We start from the raw sequence: 18178 nt of genomic DNA on the forward strand, positions 1-18178 counted from the left end.
CGTTGAGTCTTCATTGTTCAGAAAAGGCTAAATTTCATCCCTTTGCTCTTCTTAGGAAAATGGAGTTGTGTGCAAAATATTTTTGAAATGTATGGGAAATGATGAAACTAGAAGTTTAATGCTGGAGAGGTAGAATTCAGTTATTTGGAAAAATCATTCTGGAGTGAAGTATTGCTATGTTTACGTATTCTATTTATATTGAGACATGAATAGCTGAATTTTGTTTGTTTTATCACCCAATCTCTTTTTTCAGATTCCAGGACTTGACACAATGCCTGCCTCACCACCGTGAGCACGCAGTATTTATTGAAAGAATGAAACGCTCTATAATATGAACTTGTCTGCTTGCGTGAATAAAGACATGCATGTTTAAAACTATTCCTTTTCTATTTTTCAGAGCAGAAACCATTCTCTCGGGACCATTCTCAGATAAGAGACACCAAAGCTGTGACCTATGCCAGTGCCACCACCACCACCACCACCACCACCACCTCCACCTCCCCCGCCTCTGGGGGCTCCTCCCCCTCCACCACCATCAGCACCCCCGGTAAGACCTGTTTTTCAGGCGGGTTTACTGTCAAGTATAAGCGACCTTGAGTATACCTGAGCAGAAGGTTTTAAATGTCCAGAACCTGCCACCATCTCACTCCCCTATGGCAAGTTAGGTAACTGGCTCTGGAGCTGCAGAGTGATTCCAATGCAGTCTGGCCCAGATATTTCTCTCCCCATTCCTTAGCAGCTCTATCCTCCACCTCATTGTTGCCTGCAGAGATCTACTTAGTTTCTCTTGTAATTCCTGCTGCTGGTACAGGCTGCTCTGATGGACTCTTCCCTCTCACTGCACTGCACTGTCAGGTTCCAGTGTGTGACTAGGCCGTGCTAATGACAGTGTGGACTTCAGTCCCTGTTTCCAGCTCAAGGTAAAGAAGTGTCCTCTGGAATACCACAAGGAAATATCACTCTCTAAATGAGACCACTGTATCTCCACAAAACTGAATTCCATCTATTTCACTTTGTTTTTCCATAGCACTTTCTCTGGGTTGAATAGTTTGGTTAGGTTCTAGGGGAGGTGGTTATTTTGTTTTATAACAAGGATTCTCAACCTCAACACCCCTGGCATCAGGAGCCAGATCACGTTGGTCGTTGAGGGCTGTCCTGTACATTGCAGGCTGCTTAGCAACAAGCTCCCCTCTTGTACTCTGTTCCACATGCCACCTTAGGGAGCGCGGTCTAGCACAAAACTGGAACAGCAGCTCCTGTTATCCGTGGAAGATGAAAGATACTGGCAGTAAGGCGATGGTGCACACAGAGCTAGGGCTACCCAGGGAAGAAGCCAGCAGTAGAGGTCCTGCCAGCCTTCCCCAGGCACCCTCCTCTCAGATGCAGGGGTGACATGGTGGTTGTGAAGAGAGGGCCTGACACCGCCTGCATGGTGCAGGTCACAGTGTGAGTGAGAGTCTGCCTAGGATGTCACTGAACGCACAACGTTAGCTTTGCTGCAAGCCCACCCTATCCCGTAGGCAGAGAGCTCCCGGAAACGTGGCCCTTACCCTTCAAGACAGTTGAAGAAAACATCAGCATGAATTTCCTCTGAAAACTATAGAATACACACACACACAGACACACACACACATATGTATGTACTAATGTTCTTACTATATAGAAAGAATAGAAATGAATATTGAAGTCCCACTGCTGAACTTGACTCCACAAAGAATAAAGGCGATGAACGATTTATAAGTAAAGGGAAGACCCGTAAAACTGAGAAGGGCAGCTTTGTAACCTCAGATAGCATGAATTCAGACACTGTAAACTTAGTCTGAGTGAATAAGTTTATCAAAGTCAGTGTTGTTGGAGATTTGGGGAACTAAGTCCTTTTAAACACTGCTGGTAACATGCAAACACCTGGGACTTGATAACTTAGGGAGGCTTTCTATATTGTTCTCTGGTAATGGAATAGTTTTAATTTTGAGACTGATTTAAGAATTTTGTTTTAAAGGAACCAAAAGAGTTCATACAAGAATGTGCATAGCAGTGCTGTTTATTCTAGTAAAAGATTAGATCTTAAATGATTTATGAAAATAAATAAAATGTATATCATCCTGTTTATTAAAAATTGTGTTATGCCATAGTGTTAATTAAAAATTTTTATTTCTACCTACCCTGTTTATATAAAAGTAAATATGAAATGATGGAATAAAAACAGTACTCACTTTTCACTTAATGGAATCAGCTACATAATATATGTGATTAATAGAAAAAGTTTGCCAACACCTATTTATAAGACTACTGGCTTCATTCGGCCTTCCTGCCTTCCCAGCAGCTGTGATCTTGTGTATTCACTCAGGTTGTGTCCTCCCCTGACCACCTCTTAACTGTGGGTGCTCCACCTACAATATCTGGCCCCTGCCTGCCTCTCAGACCTCAAGATATGTGTCTCTCCCCATGTCTCCCTGGCACAGCTGTTCTTTCTACCCGGAAAGCTCTCTCTGCTCAGCTTACCTCCTGGAGACATCATTGCATCATACCCCACTCTGGTTTTTATAACACACTTTTAAACCCCTCCTTCATGTCAGATTTTAATTTTGCTTGAATTTGACTGGGGTTCACATTTTATGTTTTGTGGAATGGATGAATGGATGGACAAGTGAATGGACAGATGGACAGACGGACAGACAGACAGATGAATGGATGGATGATATATCTGTGTAAATAAGATTAAGAAATGCAGTTAAGTCTCTTATTAACCAGTGTTCAGGATTTTGAACATCTATATTCATGGGCGAGCATGTCCAGTTTCATTACATTTTGTGAGTTACATCTGATGCTCTAATGAAAAGCAGCCTATCAGACTTTATCTGAGCTCTGAAAGATGTGAGGATTAGACCAGGGCCACCTTTTTTTATTTCTCCATCCTGCCTCTCAACCATCCCATCCTGCTCCTTCTCATTCCCATCTCCTCATTTCTGGAACAGGGGAGTGGGTCAGAGACACAGCTGATGGTGATGGCTGGACCAAGCTTTACTGAAAGCAGACCACATCCTCCAGCCTGTCTCCAAATTGTCACGTGCCTCTGCCTTTGGAGTTCTGTGACTTTGTTTCATCCCATCAACATCAAAACTGCCTACGTGGTGCCTTGGCCCACTTTTAATTAAATTTTTATTGCTTTGGTTGCAAGAGGTAACTTTTTAAAAAAAATCTAAAGTAAGTACAATAGATTTGGAGACATAAAATGCAGCCGAATTTTATCAAAATTTTGTTTTCAAATCTTTGCTAGATTTGATAGTATTTTAGATGACAGAATAAATGCCTTGAGAGCCTAAACTTTCGGTTTTCACAATCCCATCAAACTACACAGGAGGAAGGAAATCATGTGTCTCTGAGTGGCAGATAAATTCTTTGGTGTTGGGTGTCCAGACAAAGCCTGACAGTAGGGTTCATGGCCACAGCTTGTGTGTTTATTTAAAAAGTACCCTTGTAAAGCTTTGTAACATTATTTTTTAATGTTGCTTGTCAAGCTTAAACTTAAGGAGGAAACAGTTCAGCCATGGGAGGCTGTATGGTACTTTAAAAACAAAAAGGAAACTGGTTTGATAATAAATGATAATCATTTATTTGCCCTGAAAAGCAAAACTGTAACTAGGAAGACACCATGGTGCCATATATTTCTGCCTTCCTGTTCCAGGGTTAACATTTAATAAACTATTGAAGGGAAATTACAGAGAAAACCCTATTGAGGCTCCTCACTGTTCTGTTCCCTCATTACTGTTTGCCAGAGTCTTTGCATTCAGGAAACTCGGTGAGATAATTGTTCTCCTTGGTGAGATAATTGTTCTCCTTGTAGTCTAAGGATTGCTTGATTCGGGGAGGAGGTAGACTTTCCAGTGTCAGGAAACATCAGCTGTGGCTTACAACGGGAAGTTTTCCCACCATCTGTAGCGCACAGGGGCTCTCGTGGCATAGAAAAGCACGTCAATCTGTGAAAGGAAACGTGGAAAATGGGGTGGTATCTGAAGTCCCATGAGACCCTCTTTTGGAGTTTTGTGTTTGCTGTGCTTAAATAAAGCAAGCAGGAGTGAGGAGGCTTAGTGGAATTGCATGTTACCCTATATTCTAGAAAAAAAGTAATTTGCATCTTTACTGGTACATTTGGAATAATGAGAGGCTTAAAAAATCTTAAACTCTGTCACTCACTTAGGTTCTCCTGACACTGGTGCTTTGATTAGTGTTGTTAATGAGGGATGGAGGACAGTTCCCTGGGGTTGACCTGGCCAGTGGCACATGGAGAAGGCTGTTGCATATGGCCAACTTTATGAGGATGGTATTAAATTGACATTTTGTCTCTGCTTAACAGTTTGCAAAACTATCCCTCTGTCTTCAATTAACTTATAAAACTCGATTCTCCCTCTCTTTGCCCATTTGTACCCACCAGCGGTAACACTGCTTCAGTGTGAAAAGACGAGCTAGTCTTTGCTGCAGATGTACTTGGTCTGTAAGAGAGAGAGGTGTGGCAGGACCTGCCACTCATGTTTCCAAAGGGCCATTCAGGACCGTATTTAAATGTGTTTCTTTTTTCACAGCTGTTTGGTGGGAGGGGTGGCGGGAACAAAAAGGAAAAGGCTGGCTGTGGTGTGCTGCAGACAGCGATTATGCACTAATAATGCCCAGAACTTGGCAAGAAAAGCCTGCCAGGGCTTGTTAAAGGGCTTTATCAAATTTCATAGGAGTCCATGAGTGTCAGCCACTCTCACACTGAGTCTGAGCCAAGGGGCATGGCAGGAAGGTGTTGTGGGGTATGAGGCCGTGGGTGACCCTCCAAAGCCGCAACCATCTCTGTTGCAATGATTACTGCTCCAAGCTTTATTTTACTCTGCAATCTGCTGGCTCTTAGGCTTTGTAAGCTTACAGTCATGGTGTAATGAAGGATTCCTAGAAATTGCCTGAGAACATTCCCTTAGGTTTGTCCTTTCATACAGACACTGTTGTAACTGGGGGGCCCACCGTGGTTTGGGATCTTTGAGGCCCTGTACACCTTTCCCAAATTGCTCTTTTCTGCCATAAAAATGAAAAAGCCCACCAAGGTCAGATGGATGTTTCTCTACCCTGACAGGGTAGAGAAAGCTACAGGGGTGAGGAGGGTGTTTGGGGAGAGGGTAGGGCAGACAGTAGCAGCTGTGTTTCCTAGAATGTTGAATATGAAAGGACAGGTTAGAGGAAGTAAAAAGAGCAGGCTCACATAGGCGTACTATATAAAACTATATAAAACCAGCTGTATAAAACAAAGCTGTGTCTAGAAGCTTGCTCCTACATGCTGAGATAAAGGAAAAGAAATAAAAAACATACCTGTCCTCGGTTACTGGGGGCAGGATGTTGTCTTTTATGTATGATTCTGTGTTTTTTTTTTTTCAAAAATCTATATGGGGCATATGCACTTTTATTATTAGAAGAAAGGTCTTAAAATTTAAGAGAAAAGAATGAGTGATCACTTACCAATGGACCAAGCTGGTCATATAGTGATTCTGTACAATGATGAGAGCAGACATCTACTGAATAGCTCTAATTCACATTTTCAACAATGCAATGAGGTAAGTGCCAATGATGTCATTTTACAGACGAGGAAATGGAGGCAGGATTGGTTGCTGAGATGCCCAGTGTTGTATAACCAGTGAGTGGCGGAGACTGGTTTCCTCGCCAGGTTCTTTGGGATCCTAGCTCTTCTGTGCTCCACTGCTTCCAAATGTGTGTACAGGTGGAATGAGGGCTACTAATGACTCCAGCATGAGATGCTTATGTAGTGCTTACTGTAAGCTTTGCATTTTTTCAAGTGCTTGACATATAATTGAGTTCATCCCTACAATAACCTTCTGTTATTCTTGTTTTATGTTTGAATTAACTGGGGCAGGAAGGAGGAGGTGATGGACCAGGATTCACACAGCTGGTCACCAGCGTGGTTTGAATGCTAGTAGAATGGCACCAGGGTAACTGCTCTGAACCACTAAGCCACTACCCTGTGATCTAGGCCTTCTCGGGGCTTGCCCTTCCTCTTAAATCTAAAAGCCAGAAAGGTGATGGCTTCCCCCTTCCCACATCTAGGACAGAACTTCCAGATTTCTTCCTGTATCACCATATCTCCTCCTATGATTGCGCTTTCATTTTTCTCTTTCGTTCTTTTTTCCTCTCTCGTTCCATCATTTTTACTTAATTGCTTGTTGATATTGATCTCTTTTTAATAGAAAATGCATTTTTTGAGTTAGCACCCTCTGAATAAAACTTATAGTTCGACAGCAGAGAATCAGCACTTAAAAAGTAGGCATAATGCAAGAACTCAGTTTTGTCTTGTCTTTAGTTTACAGTTTGGCTGTAGATGGGCTGTGGAGGGAAAAAACAGGGTCTCTTCTACTAGATATTTGGGCCCACAGTGTGGACAAGAGATGCTTCTGATTTCAGTGACCACAAACCATGCCCTTATCCTTGGTCAAGCCTTCATGCAGATTTTCTGAGCCTTATTAGCACAGAATTATTGGCACAGAATTTGCCTCTGAAGAGTTTAGAACATGAATCCAAAGCAGCCTGACCTCGTCACTGATGGCTACTCAGTCATGGGAGACTGAGAGGGGGAACAGCAGGGTTATTCCCAAAGCAGAACTCTGTCCCAGGGGTTGCTTCTGCATTATGTATTTCCTGCAGATGAGATCCTTGAAGTCTCATCCTTAAAGAGCCCTGTGGCCTCTGAATTAGTCACCTCTCATCTTGCTAAGCCTGCTTCTCCAAGCATAAGGCGCTGCATGCTTCTTGCTGATACTTGGAGTGCCCTGGTACTGGCCAGTGGCGGTGAGAGAGGAACAGCACAGCCATTGAGTGCCTTGTTGGTGACTGGGACAGGCAGCGTCTGCCTAGGTCCGTCTTCAGCACATGGCCCATGCTCAGGCCTACCACACTTCCTGAACTAGTGAGTTTAGCAAGGACACTCTGCTTCACAAGGCAACCCCTGTGAGCTCACAGGCGCTGTTAATATCTTCCCCCTGCCTAAGCCTGGAGAGCCAGAACACGTGTCTTGCTTCCTGTCAGAACAACTGCACCACCTTCAAATCTTGTGAGAATATTTTCTAAAGCAAACGCAATTACCTGACAAGTAACACATTTAGTGATAGAAAAGGTTCACACCTGGGTGTCGTTTTAAATGCCATGTAGTGTCCTTTAGTACAGCCCTTCCAGTTCTAGTTTGTTATTATTGTCAATGAGAATAAGCCCTGTGCTTTTGCTTTGCAAAAATGAAAAACTCATGGAAAGCAACATAGTGTTGTACATGGTAGCCATAGATTTCCATTTTAATAAAATTTGTTTACAAAAGGGTTTAAGATATGTTTTCAGGTTGCTGAAAGAAGGCTTCTACTTGTTCCATATTCAGTATTTAAAACACAAAGGTGTGAAAGATGTCTGTGTCCTGTGTTACCCAGTCAACACTCATGCCAAATTGTCCATTTCTTTCAGTGGGGACCACAGTGGAGTGTGGAATCACACAGACTAAAAACTGAATACCCAGGGATCTCCCCTAGTGGCGCAGCGCTTGAGCGCTGGGCTGAAGCTGCCTGCAGCCTCTGCAGTGCTGGTTCGATCCCCGGCCACCAGCGAGGGTCCCACATGGCGCGCAGACCTCTCCTGCCGTGCCCACTGCTCCCCTCAGCAGTGTACTTCAGTCCTTCTGCCTGTTCTGCCCCCTGCACTGGCTCTGGTGAATTCTCTCACCCTCCCACACTTCTGACTGTACCCAGTGCTTGTATAAATAAATAAATAAATCTTAAAAAAAAAAAAATGAATCCCCAAAGGGCCACTGATCAACTAGATGATGGCATGCATTCACTTCATGGCTCTAAGGCTATTCCTCATCTGTCCATGGGAATAGTAACTGCAGCTTCCTCGGGCACACTGCTCCTAGAATAGAAACTCCACGAAGGAAGAGATCTTTGTGTGTTACACTCACAGTGCAACCTCAGTATCTGAGCAGGGCCTGGCACACAGTAGGTATTCAGTTAATACATGTTTGCCTAATGCATAAATCATCAGGTTGTAGTGAGTATCTGTAAGATAACAATAGATGCTCTAGTTTACTAAGTGCCTGCTTAGTCAGTGGTAGCCTTGTGTTATTTCAGGGCCCCCTAGCCCACAACTAGGCAAATAACCAAATCTGGAAATAAGTTGAGGGCACAGAGCCCCCCTGCAATAATGCAGGGCAGGAGGTAAGACCCCAGAAGTCAAGATCAACATTGGAAACCTGAGTTATTCAAAGTGGGCACTCAGACCAACAGTCTGAAAATAGCTCAGGAGAAGGCTTTCAGGGTGTCCAAATCCACTGTGCCAGTACCTACGCCTGTGGCACGATTCTGAGGAAGTAAGTGATTTGCCTTCTCTCCTTTCGTGACTTGTTCTAAGCTGGGTCTAGCGGGCGTAGTGGGAGTTCCTGGCTCAGCCCCAGATTGGAGCCGCGCGGGCTCAGCTGCAGGACTGAAGCTGTGAGCCAGGAGTCCGTGGAGATGGGGGTGTCCCTTAGGATTCACTCTGAAATGGAACCGGGTTCAAGTATTTCAAACATTTAGAGGAGGTTTTGTTTTCTCAGCTGTTGTTTAGTAGTTTGTCATTCTGCAAGCGCCTTCAGCAGACCAAGAGGCTGCCTAGGGTAAGGGTGCGTGTCCCTGGGAGGTTTCATTATGATGCTTGAACAAGAATTCTGGATGGCTGACCCTGAACCATCATCTAATGCAGGGAGGATGTTCTTTGGACCTGGAGGCAACTCCAGGATGCTGGCATCAAAGTGCTGCTATGGCTTCTTTCTCTGCTTGCCCCACACTATCATTTAAAACTCAATTGGCCAGGGAGGTTTAAACACTGATGAAATATGGGTTGATAGAAATTACAGTTAATTTTACTGTTAGATTTAATTTAATTTAATTTTAATTTTATTTAAAAGTGGGTTGGAATAAAGAGAGATTAGCTGTCAATAGATAATTGTTTAAGTTGGATGGTGACGCCTGTGAAGTCACTATACTATTCAGCTTTCGAATGTGTAACAATTGCTCATAACAAAGAAATTGTTAGTGCACATCAGCAGTCTGAAAATATGTAAAATTGGGGCCTCCCCTGGTGGTGCAGGCGGTTGAGCACCATGCTGTGAAGCTATCTGCAGCCTCTGCAGCGCAGGTTCGATCCTGGCCAGTGAGGGTCCCCCATGGCACGGCAGACCTTCCTGTCTCACCCGCTGCTCCCCTCAGCAGTGTATTTTGTCAGTCTGCCTGTTCTGTTCCCTGCTCTGTCTCTAGTGTATCCTCTCACTCTCCCGTACATCTGGCCTGTACCCTGGTTCTTGTATAAATAAATAAATAAATCTTTTAAAAAAATAAATAAATAAAATAAAAATATGTAAAATCGGAGTGATTTAGCAAAACCAGGGAAGGAGTTATGTAGCATGCTTTCACTAATTCAGAAGTATGCTTCAAAGCAAATATTACTACATGCCTTTTAATTTGAAAAAGTAAGACCCATGTAGATATAGGATGTCTGCTTGAAATCCCCTATATCACTGTGAGTTGTCACCTCCTTCTCCTTTGTGATCTAGCTCCTGTTTTTCTAGGGATTAGTGTTAAGATCTTTAGCACTGCTTCCTATAGCCAAGGTGACTTGTCTAATCATTGAGTGATTTATGGGATGGTTAGGGTTTTTTTTTTTCCTGGTAAGCAGAGAATTGATACAAGTGCCTTAGAATGGGAATGTCAAGGAAGCTGTGAGACAGGCTATCACAATCTCTTGCTACTATTTTTCTTTGAATAAACCTTAAACCAAGTCTGAACACCAGATAATAAGCAATGTTTTATGAAATTGTTGCATTTCTTGTTCTCTGCCCCTTGGTACAAGGACATCTAGTTCTAGTTGGTGTTTTTCTCAGAGAAAACACAGAGAACGTTGTGAGAATTATTGAAACCAAACTTTCCCAGCCGACCACTCTTCTCAATGCCGAGGTCACCCAGATATGGAAGAATTTTCACCTTCAGCGTACTCTCCTCTCTGAGGAAATGCCTCTTGTGACTGCATTGTTAAAAGATTTCAAAATGTGGTGAGGGGAAAGGCGCTTTAAGATCAACTCAGACAAAACCTTTGGGCACGGAAATGGCTTGAAAAGTGAATTCAGTTAATTTTTTCAGGTGATAACAGTGTATTATGGTTGTAGAAGAACATCATCTGGACTATTTGAAACAGTCCCTGGTTGTGTTAGCATAGGTTAATATATGTTCCAAAACAGAGAAATGACAGCTGATGGAGTTCTTCAGGAAATCAAATCTAAGACAATGGCCGATTATTATGTAGGAGCTAAAGGACAGCAGAGGAATGGTTTTTATTTTCTTCTAGATTTTTAGGGCTTGTTTTTTGTCAGAAGGAAAGATATGTCTTTAAGGGTAAAAAAATAATTACCTGGAAATTAAAAATTTCTCAGGAAACGCGTTCATATTCCAGCCCTCAGAAACTATGTCTGTAGTAGAGTTTGCTCAGTTGGTTATGCTTCAAAGAAACTTGTTTTCCTGTTAATGTGAAATGTTAGTTTAGTAGAAAGTACCATGTTTTCTCCCCATAAATTTTATCTAGCATTTTTGTTGTTCTAAAAAAATTATTATTCATAGGAAATTCCTAAAGAAAGAAAAAAAATAAATGCAATGATTAAATTAAAGAGGTTGGTTTTGGAGAATAGAGGAGAAAGTTTGGAAGCAACGCTCAGTGGGTTTCCAAAAGAGCACATCAGAGCTGGGCTCTGTCAGGTTCATGGGTAGATAAGCAACAGATCTCAGAAGGTCATGTCATAGCCTCTGGGGTCTTCCTCAAGCCTCACAGCCATCATGGAGATTGAGACCCATCCAGAGGAGCATGCTACCCCTCTTTTCCCCTTGAGAATCACTGTGGAGAGAAAGGGTTGGACTGGGAGAAGTAAAGACCCACAACCAGTAATTATAGTGACTCCAGGGAGGCCGAGGGCACTGGACACACACACACCACCCCTGTGTGCAGGGAGGACTTCTGGACTGGGGAGAAAAGGATTCCATGTCAGTGGACCTTAGTGGTTGCTGGAACCTGGAAAATTCCTTTTCTATGGGAAAATCTCATTTTCTCACCAGTGACGTGGAAGTAATAATACCTATGGAGTGGTAAAGAATGAATTGAAGCAGTGCTTTGGAAACATTAGCACAGTGCCTGACAAGACAAGTGGCAGCCCCCTTGCAGCCCCCAGTCAGTCCTCCTGAATTTCACACCTTCTCGAGTCACATTCAGCTACTACCAGGTCCTGCCTTGTCTGTACCACTCACCTTCATGGGATTTGATCAAGGATCTTTCTGTTTTTGTCCCAGGGGAAGAGCCACCCCTGGAAGATATAGAGAGTGGGTTTGGAGGACAGAGGTCAGCAATTTGCCTTTTCCCTGCTGCTCTCAGAGTGCAGAGTGAGGGTCGTGTCTTGGTGGCCAAGATTTTCTCTTTGCCACACTGGTTTTCCCATTTTCCATTCCAGTAATGTCTCACCAAACTCACACATCAGCTCCTCTTACCCTTCTTGGGGTTGTCCTTAGTTCAATCTCCTCTTCCTTTCTTTGATGAGATATTTTCATTGAATCATCAATTCTTGACCCTCTTTGTGAAAAACCATGGCTGCTTCTCATTGGGACCATTCAAGACCCTCCCACCCTCCATCAGCTTATATTAACATGAATAGTTCAGTTTTGTATTCATGACTTTTTCATTAGTTGACAGCACCAGACTTGGCCTGTTAGGCTTGGATAAGAGCAGGAGTCATGTCATTGACTTGGAAGGCTCCTTAAACCCTACAAAGTTCAATGGTGTTTCTCCCTGCTGTACTTTGAAATATGGAGGTCTGTTGTGAGACCAAGTGTAAGTGCAGGGTGCACTGGCTCCGAACAGGAGCCCCAGGAGCTTAGCTGTCTTTACACCTGCCTCCCTAGGTGTGTCCTCTGTGGCACCTTGGACTTCTCTACCCTTCATCTCTCATGCCACCCTACAGAGGCCTCCCTATAGGCAGAGGTAGGGAGGGAGCATTGTGCGTTTTCCTTCTATTTCATTTTGCCTTTATTTCACTTCATTTTAATCATTACTAGGGAATGCCTGAAGAGAAAACTATTCTAAAGCTTTAAAAATCTTCTTCAAAGGCTGAATTCTCGAGTGCAAAATGGGATGGGTGGGGGCAGGTACGGGGAAAGGGGGGGACATGGCCAAACCACACTAGCCTCTTGGGATAGATATGAGGAACCAATGAGATCTTACATGAAAAATTTAAAATTCACACAAAATCACACACATCCTTGTCTTAGCTCTCAGGTGAAATGGCGGCTCTGTTGGGACACATTATTCTGGAATATGTTAGTTTAAGGCCAAGACCCCAGGAAGAACTAAGACCAGCAAGAATCGCCCAAGCACCTAGTTCCCTGATTCTCTGCTTTGACATCCAGAGTACTAACCTTCAGCCCCCTGAGCCCCGCCTGCTGTCACTTCTGTGTGTCTCTTTCCTGGAGATGGGCACTTCATCCTCTTTACTTGAGGAAACAGTGCATTTCACTGAACCTCTCGTTCTCTTTGCTGCCACTATGCCAGACTTGGACTTTTTAGCACAGACCTGGGCTGTCTGTCCACCAGCTGCTGTCTCTCTCCAGCACTTGCAGCAGTCCTGCAGGGGAGTGCTTTCCCATCTGAGAAGTTCCCTCTGGCAGAAACCAACAAGCAGTACCCCCAGCACCTGCTGTAGTTATACTTATCACTCATTCATGCAAGAAAAAACTGAGGTACAGATGCCTTAAGTCCTTGCTCAGAGACATTCTGTAAAGTCTCTGGACTCCTTCACCTGCATTCTGTCTGTGGCACCACATCTTTTCCAGGCCTGTGGTCATGGCAGAGATGACAGGGTCTCCCCAGTACTGAAGAAGCCAAGGCGCAAGGCCTGAGAGCAAGAGTGGTAGCAATGGCTTTTTCTGATAATGCTTCTCACATTTTGATGTCTGCAGAGACTTTTATATGACTGATGTGGTCCCTTTTTTATGAGGCAATATAACATGGTGGCTAAGACGTAACAGCCAAACTTCCTGTGTGTCCATCCTTGAAATGATGTGGTCTTGGCCAAATTAAACTTTCTGTGCCTCAGTTTCATTCTCTATTAAAATACCATCTGCATCATGATAATTGATGTGAAAGCTAAAGGAGATAATACACACAAAGTACTTAGCATGGAATAACAACCATTAAAGTTAAGTTGGTGTTATTGTACATCGCGATGTTGTTTATCCTTTTACTAACATTGTCCTGACTTAAAACTCATGTGAACTCTCTGCAAAACAAAAGGTCCAATTTCATCACTGTGTTCATGACTGGGAAGCATCTCAGCACCTTTAAACACTACGGTACTTCAGATGATTTGTTTACTGCCATCTTCACTGTGCGTTGATAAAACTCCTTAAGGATGGAGATCGTGCCAGCCTTGCCCTTCAGGAAATGAGCAGGCAGAATGCAATGCAGGACCTGGAGAACTGCTCAGGAAATTCGTGTTTGATGAATGAGTGCACACCCTCTCTGGGAATCTCTGGTGACATCAAAGCTCATGTAACATAGCCAGGCCACCTGCCGGAGCACCACAGACGTGCTCCTCCAAGAATTTTCTCTATATTTATAGAACACTATTCTGAGGCCCTCAAAAAGATTTTTCAGCTGTGGCTTAGTTCTTTAATCCTCAGTGAGATGAAATTGGAAGCTAAAATATGGAGTGCGGCATTCCTGTGTGCAGTATTAATATCCATTTAATTATTAGCATTGCTGTGTTATTATGGATAACATAATGTGGTAACAGATGGACTAATTTTAATATCTATTTGACCTTGACACCCTTATAAAATGGGTTGGGATCAAATTAGGTGCCCTATTTTACAGATTAAGAACTCAGGCCCACTGATTGGTGCAGAGGACCCCCGGGAGAACTGACCTAAGTTGGTCTTGTTTTTGTTTTCACAGTCACCAAGTTCTTTTTCAGTAAATGTCAGAGGCATTAGTCATGGAAGGTGGTGGGTGATGGCTATGTAACCTTGTCACACCAAGTCACATATTCAACCCATTATGGGCTGAGTTATGCTCCCCTCCCCTCCATTCATATATTGAAGTCCACCCCAAGACCTCAGAATTTGGCTGCTGAAGTCTTTCAAGAGGACAGTAAGGTTAAATGAGGTCATTAGGATGGGCCCTAATCCAATTGGTGTCTTCTTCACAAGAGGAAATTAGGACTCACATGCTAGTAGACCTCATGAGAACAGCTGGCCATTTGCAAATGAAAGAGAAAAGCTCAGAAGAAACCAATTCTGCTGACACCTTGATTTTGATCTTCAAACTTCCAGGAGGCTGGAGAAATAAATTTCTATTGATTAGCTGCGCCCCCGCCCCCAGGCTATGGCTATGGCAACCCCAACAAATAAATACACACCACTCACACCATCAGCTCAGTGCTGTCCTTGCTTCCAACACACAGTGAGGAAAGGTCACTGGGGCAAATATATTTCCAGGGTCAACTTCAAATACAAAATAGGTAGGCATCTCCTATATTCATGCCACTACTACATATGTGCATTCTTTCCCCCAAGTTTTTGTGCCTAATTCGTTTTGTTCTTCTTACTTGTTCTGTTTTCTCTTATTTTGTCTGCTGTTTGGAAAAACAGAATCTCTGACTGAAAGGGGATTTCTGCCTCCAGGACTTTGTTTAAAGGCCACTGAGGACTTTGCCTCTGATAACATAAACTGCTGAGTATGCTGTAGGAGTAATGGATTTCAGAATCAATGGGCAGACAACTTCTATTTCTAGACACTCATAGAGAGTTGTTTTTACAATCTAGGTGGTTTCGGCACCAGTGTAGGAGGGTCACTCAGTCGTCAGACAGCAAATTGCCCTGCTCACATGCTACGTGGTAGTAGTTGACTCTCTTTTTGGGACCTGGTAGTGAGGAATGGATTCTTACGGAAATGGTGGAGCTCAGTTCTGACAGGTGTGGAAGGGAGACTCAGGGTAAGCCTCAGGAAAAGCTAGGACAGAACTGTGGTTGTAGACATACCATAAAACACAGAAGTGAGTATTATCCCTTTCTTCCCCTTTGCAAGTTATCTTACTCCTTTCCTTGTTTTAGGTTCCTTCACTTTTTTCACCCTTCATTCCCATTATAACTTTATCTCTGTTGCTGGAGTTAGCAAATAAAAATACAAGATGCACAGTTTAACTTGAATTTCTATTATATAACTAAGCAACTAATTAATCAACTAAAGCAAATCACTGTTTTAATCAAATAGGTAGCAAATGTGGGCACGATTGCACTAAAAAGTTATTTATTGCTTATCTGAAAATCACATGTAACAGGACATTCGTATTTTTTTATTTTTTAAATATTTTATTTTATATAATTCTTACATCATTTTTCATTTTTGCACAATGTATGCATTTTCATTTTGGTTATATTCCCAATACAATTGCACCCCCCCCACCTTATTTTGACCCTAGTGCTTCCTCTCCCCACCTCTCCACCCCTCCCCCATAGTGTGTCTCTGATTTATAGTTTATTGTTGATTTTGATTTTTACTTTGTATTAATTAGTCTTTTTTCTGGTCCCTTATTTAGGTTTTCTAAATTCCTGCTATGAGTGAGAACATCCGGTATTTTTATTTTTATTTCTGACTTATTTTGCTGAGCATGATCCCTTCTAGCTCCATACATGTTGCTGCAAATTGCATGTGTTTATCTTTTTTGATTGTTGAGTAAGGACATTCGTATTTTGATCTGGAAACCCTATCTCTGTCTCTCAATATGACTGCCTTTGTTTCTCATCTGTGTATATAAGTAGGTGCAAATGCAGGCTATATAGACAGGTGTATACTGCTCTTTTCCACTATAAATCACACACACACACTATATTAATCTATATGTACAGTGGTAGTTGCACATACTTCTTCCTCCTTTGTTCATTCTTCTACATCCCTTCCAATCTCATAAATCTTTCTTCTCTATCCTTTAAAACCGTAGTTACCCTCCCCCTTAAATATTTTCATAGTTAAAAACTTTTAAGTTTCCCTCCTACTTTAATATTCTGAGAAGTAAAGCACTTGACAGTATTATTTTTAAAAGAACACTAATATAATGTCTTTGTCAGCCTTGATATTCTAATTTACTTTATGCTATTCATATTTATTTATATATATTTGCCTTGATGGATCACTGACTCTTAATAGAACATGGGTCAGACCCTCAGGCAGAAGGTTGATGACAGAATACCCTGGTCACCCAAGGTTTACATGTCCTGTAAGAACCTCATGGGCATAAGAACTTTGAAGAATTTTTTTTTAACTTTTATCACTCTCAGTCATAAATCTTAAAATCTACTGATCAAGAGATAGAAATTACCCCAGAACCTATCTGGTGGTTGCTTGTTTGCTTGTTTGGAACTTTTTTTTGGTCCACAGACTGACTATGTTAGGCTTAAATTTTCAAATCAGTGAAGCATATTGTTTTCTACTCTTAGTAAGACACATGAGAAGATGAGAATACAAAGAAATATGTATTCATTGCAGCCAAAAATAAAAAGTGCCAGTGGGCCCTGAGCTGAGTGACAGCAGAACTTAGTCTGGGTTAAATGAGTGCCTTCCACCCAGGGCAGAGGCACTTAGGACACTGCTCTGGGCATTTATACACCTCAGTTTTGTGCCTTAGAAACTTCCCTTGCCACACCCTCACCCCTGCCCCGGTGATACAGTGCAGCTAAACTTCGCTCCCTTGTGACCTTGCTCCCATTTCAGAAGCTAAACTAAGTTTTTTCTCTTTCAAAAAAGGACGATACCATTATTTAAGAAAAACATAATAAATGACTTCTTTTTCTTGAATGCAGTGTTCTCCACTGCATTTTACAAAGAGTTAACACAGCCGTTTTCTAAAATTTTGCTTCCACAAATATTTCCCAAAAGCTTTATATAGTATTTGATTTCTGCAGATTTTTTTTCTGGTTAATCAGGTGACTAATTCATTTTTAACAAAACAAATCAAAAGGCTCAGTGCAGTTTACCACCCATTCAGTGACAAACAGCCCTCTCCAGATGCCCAGCCTCTGGGGCCAGCTGTGGGTCCATGGTGTTTTCTATGCCTTCTACCACTCCTCAAATCCACCCTGTGCTTTTTTTTTTTTTTTTTTTTAAGATTTATTTATTTATTTATACAAGCACTGGGTACAGTCAGAAGCACAGGAGGGTGAGAGAATTCACCAGAGCCAGAGCGGGGAGCAGAACAGCAGACTGACGAAATACACTGCCGAGGGGAGCAGCGGGCGCAGCAGGAGAGGTCTGCACGCCATGTGGGACCCTCACCAGTGGCTAGGGATCGAACCAGTGCTGCAGAGGCTGCATGCAGCTTTGCAGCCCAGCGCTCAACTGCTGTACCACCAGGGGAGGCCCCACCCTGTGCTTTTAATGAACAGCATGCCTTAATATCATGATTTCCCTTAATGCATTTCCATGTAAACCCGGGAATGTATCTCTGTGCATATGTGAATTGATATTTTTAAATAGGTTTTATTTTTTAAAGCAGTCTTTGGTCCACAGCAAAATTAAGCAAAAGTACAGAAAATTCCCATGAACCCCTGTCCTTGCTCATGCATGGCCTCCCCTACTGTTAACATCAGGTTTTTCATGAAGACTTAAACTCTGTACTTTGGTGCAGATTCATCAACTTTAAAACCATCCCTTTAAAAAAGAAAAATACTGGATGGTCTCACTCATAGCAGGAATCTAGAAAACCTAAATAAGGGACCAGGAAAAAGAATAACTGTAAGAAAGTAAAAATCAAAATCAACAAACAACTATGAACCAGAAACACTCTATGGGGGGTGGGGGGCGGGGAGGGGAGGGATTGGGATCAAAATAAGGGGGTCACAATTGTATGGGGAATATAAAAATTTTTTAAAAATTAAAAAAAAATAGAACCACAGATTCTAACTTAAAAAAAAAAAACCATCCCTTTAATGGTGCCATTACTTAAAAAGGAATAAAATAAGTACAAAAGCTTATTAGGACTTTTTCAATGTGATTTTTTAAAATGTTTATGTATTAAATTTTTGCACTTATCTTA

General features: G+C 42.3%; 1 protein-coding gene across 1 annotated transcript in view; it reads left to right on the forward strand.

The window, feature by feature from the left end:
• Positions 1 to 454: 454 nt before the first annotated feature.
• Positions 455 to 18178, forward strand: part of WIPF3 (WAS/WASL interacting protein family member 3) — a gene marked incomplete at both ends in the record, with an annotated part of 64310 nt that continues 46586 nt past the window's right edge. Inside the window, one exon of the mRNA XM_084230599.1 lies at positions 455 to 547. Coding sequence (XP_084086725.1) covers positions 455 to 547 — 93 coding nt within the window. The remainder of the gene's footprint in view (positions 548 to 18178) is intronic.

This window comes from Talpa europaea, assembly GCF_964194135.1.
Source record: "Talpa europaea genome assembly, chromosome: 3".
NCBI lineage: Eukaryota > Metazoa > Chordata > Mammalia > Eulipotyphla > Talpidae > Talpa > Talpa europaea.